The 3,993-nt window shown below is 40.3% G+C and overlaps 1 protein-coding gene across 2 annotated transcripts; it reads right to left on the reverse strand.

The window, feature by feature from the left end:
• Positions 1 to 725: 725 nt before the first annotated feature.
• Positions 726 to 3,361, reverse strand: LOC121267576. 2 transcript variants are annotated; one of them, XM_041171496.1, is made up of 2 exons: positions 2,559 to 3,361; positions 726 to 1,960 (listed from the first exon to the last, which is right to left on the reverse strand). In XM_041171496.1, exon 2 carries the CDS (start codon positions 1,906 to 1,908, stop codon positions 1,009 to 1,011), a length of 900 nt encoding a protein of 299 aa, XP_041027430.1. In that variant the 5' UTR covers positions 1,909 to 1,960; positions 2,559 to 3,361; the 3' UTR covers positions 726 to 1,008. The 2 variants fall into 2 exon arrangements, with proteins under 2 accessions (XP_041027430.1, XP_041027428.1); XM_041171494.1 differs by having other exon boundaries at positions 726 to 2,326; positions 2,559 to 3,359.
• Positions 3,362 to 3,993: the final 632 nt, after the last annotated feature.

The following is a 3,993-nucleotide window of genomic DNA, read 5'->3' on the forward strand; positions in this document are numbered from 1 at the left end:
TAGGCATCAGAGATACCACAACCTCTCGAGCCCCTTATTCTCTATCTCAACATGATCCAAACGGAGCTTAGCAATGTGGAGTTCCTTAGGTAGTGAAACACGACACCAACAATCACCTTCACAAAGAAACTTTCCTTATTAAAAGAAACAAAGAAATAGAAGAAACTAATTTTATTTTTTAATTGGACTGACGAGGTTTTAAAAGAATCGTGTTTTCTGCTGGACAAACCGTTGAGAGTAGTAACAGGCTTTACCTGCCCAATTCACTTTCATGGCTAGGTGACCACCAGAATCAGCAATTGTATAGAGCTGGATCTTATCTATACTTTGTGACCGTCTGTCTACAACCATGTCGTGCCCACCTCACCTGCGTGCTTAAAAGAAAACGTTCAATCACTAATGACCACCATTCTTTTCATAGGACATGACCTGTTGTTACCGTTCACAGTTATTATCAAGGAATGGGTCTATCACAGACATGACCTGCTTCTGCTACATAGAAGGGATCAGGCAAAAATATGCTTGTCATATCTGTCTCAAGGCTATCTGCACAAAACGCGATATGGATTTGCTTGCAATGGGAGCGAGGGATGATTGAAACCAGTTGCTAGAGAAAATAAGCTTAACCTGGGAACATTGTCATGCCAAATCATGATCATAATTATGAATTGACTTTCTTATTACATTTCTCAGACATCAACAGCCACAACAACAAAAAGAGAAACGTGCCATCAGAAAATCTTATTCCTTGTCAATTTGGACAACTACATTCATCACATATAAAATCCCTTTGAACTACACGCCACAATGAATGATAAAACTATGGACAGCTATGAGTGATTACACAAAAATCCTATATCAATAACCACACTAAAAACCAACATCCTAAAAAGGGAAAGGAGACACCCCCAAAAAAGGTGTGATTTGGAAGAATTTCTGATTACAGGAATTGAACTTGAATATTAATGGTATTTGGATGACGGTGGAAGCTTGTACCCATCGTGGGAGTCAGGGAGCATATTCACTCTCAAGGACTGGTTGTGTTCGAGTCACCATCGCAACAGGGGCTGTTACATTCCCAACCATTGTCATGTGCACGGCTTCTCCTACATCTGCAGCTCTCTCCATCTGTTGCATTTTCTTCCGGTGCTTGAACTTCTGCACCCACAGAACCAGGAATGTTAATAATACCAACAACGCTAATCCACCGAGCACAGATCCAACAATTATCCCAACTTTGATTGGTTGTGGAGAAGGAGCAATAGACTCGACCACAATGGAGAAATGCCCCTGTTGAATTGTTGAACACGTATTACCAGATGCCACATTGCTGAAATTGTGGTAACCATGCAAATCAAACCAAACACATTTTGTAACAGCCCCATGAGGGGGTGATTTCACATCTGGAAACCTAATTAATATGGGATCACCAGTTGCTGTTACATTCAATTCTAGTAAACCTGTAGCTGACAAGTTTGAAGCACTATAAGCAAGAAGACCCAGCACTGGAGTTAAGTATGTATAACCAGGTAATGGGTAATAAACCATGGACCAATTGCCCAAGTTTTGATAGACCAAAACAAGCCTCTTCACATATGGTTGCTCAATAACTCCAATGGGAATGTGGAACTCTTTGTACATCTTGAAACCTCTTCTATATAAGCTACCTCTCCTGAACCTCACTGCAGTAATCTTGATCCCAGTAAAATTTGAGGGAACGATCCCATCATAAGGAATGCCTGTCTTTGGATGAACAAAAGCCCTGTAAGCATAGTCTTGGAGCAGCACATCAAGAGCACGAGCAGCGCTTCTTGAAGACCCATATGTGGATTGAGCCCATAGGGATGGCGGGCAGAAGAACCACACCAGGAGAATAGGCATCGAGAGACTCCAAAGAAGAAGCCCCATCGATGCTTTGGAATATTTGACAGTTTGAGCTCAATGCCACTGAAATTTTGAGCTTGTAAAATCCCAGAGAATACCAGATGGACAACAACAAGAAATATATTTAATTCCTCATATCCATAGAATAATTGCGGAAACATGCAAATCTGAGCAAAGAAGCTTCAAATCTCATACTTGGAGGCAACGTCTATCTCTACCAAATGTAAACAACAACGGTCTTGGGAGTGTCAAAAGGAACAGTTATATTCTCAGGGAGGGTGGAGGGTGGTATAAAGCAGCTTTGAAGTTTTCAACCGTTGCAACCCCTTATGGCCTCAGCTCAGAATACCTTTATTTTCCTTTTGGAATCCTTGTAAAAGAAGCTCTCAAAGGCTCGGGGAATCTTTTAAGCATGATTTCATTTCTCCAAGGAATTGAAAGCCTGATTCCTCGCCATTTCCCCATTGATAAAAATTAAAGCAAACAATAATTGAAATTAAAAGCGAAGAAAATTATATACTCGAGAGAGAAATCTTCTTGTTAGGTTTATATGATCAACCAAAAAAAAACCAAACCAAACCAAACCCAGCTCTTACTCTTATAAAGTTTCTATATTTGGACCTAGAATCATAGGAAATCGTATCAGATATTATCAGCAGGAGGCAACTAAATACCTGATCTCCCTACGGATTAAGATGATGGGGTTTGAGTAGAAATCTTCTCCGAAGTTTGAGCTACCCAACAAACAAAGGGCGAAATGTCCTACTTTCACAGTTCGCTTGAAACAGAGCAAACCATGCAAAACCCAAATTCGCCAACTCACAGAAACCCACGACGGCACAGCTATTAAAGACGCCAACGAATAGCATATCACCCACCAGAAAACGCATAAAACCCTAGAATCTTCAAGAGTATCATCGTTCAATTTCTGGGTAAGATCACAGGAACAGCTCAGCAACACCACCGATCCATATCAGAGTCGCCAGACGGCCTGCATTTTGGCTAAATCTGGATTCTATCACGGAGACATACGTTAGTTAGTGAAGATTATCACGGAGTGTGGAAGGGATACAGAGATATTTGGATAAGGTGGTGAAAGGAATGGTAGTAGAGTTGGGGTTCTTTCTTTTTTCTTCAATGGAAATGGCTAAGATTTCTTGGAGAGGGTAAAGAGTGGTACAAGAGTGAGCAATGGATTTGGAAGTTAGGAAGGCAAAATCTTGTTGAGAAAATCTGAAGAATAGCAAAAGAGATAAAAGCATCTGGATGCGGATGGACAGCAAAAGAGATGGACCGGTGGAACTCGTGGAAGTGGATGAAGAACCCAAAAAAAAAAAAAAAGAAAAAAGGAAAGAGTGAAAGTAGAGCACTAATATGTATTTGAACGTAGGATATGTAATGCATTATGATACGTTTGGTTTGGGTATAATGCAGCACAGTGTCGGAATAAAACAACAGCTGATTTACAGAGGTGAGTAAATACAAATACAACATTTGGTTTGATCGATAAAAGATAAAACCCCACATAATTCTTTTGTCTTCTTCACTCCTTTAACTTGAGCGTTGTCCTGTGCCGAAATGAGAAATTGCCACCACTCATGTCCTATTTTATTTTATTGTGCTCAAGCTACCACTGCTCTTATTTGTTTTGTTATCAGTGTTATATCTGTTGTATTTATTTGCCTGAAAACAGAATACCAACCAGACCTACCTTACCACTGCTCTTATCGTGCAACTGCTCCACCAAACCAAAGTAATGCCCTTTCCCACTCTTCGTGCTATTTCTCAAAAATAAAAGAAAAGACGGGACAAAAGCTGAAGGACAACGTCGGAAAATACTAAGAGAAAGAGGAAGCACGAGCCAAAACCGCGGAAGAAGTAGGTAAATGGGTTTTAGAAAAACTTTTCGGAAGGAGAGAGAAAAAAGGGGAACAGGATGATTGTTTGATTGGAGTCTTGCTTGTTATCTGTAATAATAAAGCTCATCTTCGAGTGTCTTTTGTTTTTTCCCCTCCCTGAATAAGCCATCTTCGAGTTTGATATGAGTATACATGACTGTCCCCTGTCAAACACACAGCTAGGTCTGAAGTGTGCCATGTCAGCTACATA

The sequence above is a fragment of the Juglans microcarpa x Juglans regia genome, chromosome 5S, assembly GCF_004785595.1.
Source record: "Juglans microcarpa x Juglans regia isolate MS1-56 chromosome 5S, Jm3101_v1.0, whole genome shotgun sequence".
Lineage (NCBI taxonomy): Eukaryota > Viridiplantae > Streptophyta > Magnoliopsida > Fagales > Juglandaceae > Juglans > Juglans microcarpa x Juglans regia.

What these genes read in the sequence shown, in the direction of transcription:
- LOC121267576 (XM_041171496.1), bottom strand. Translation starts at nt 1,908, where the DNA reads ATGGGGCTTCTTCTTTGGAGTCTCTCGATGCCTATTCTCCTGGTGTGG.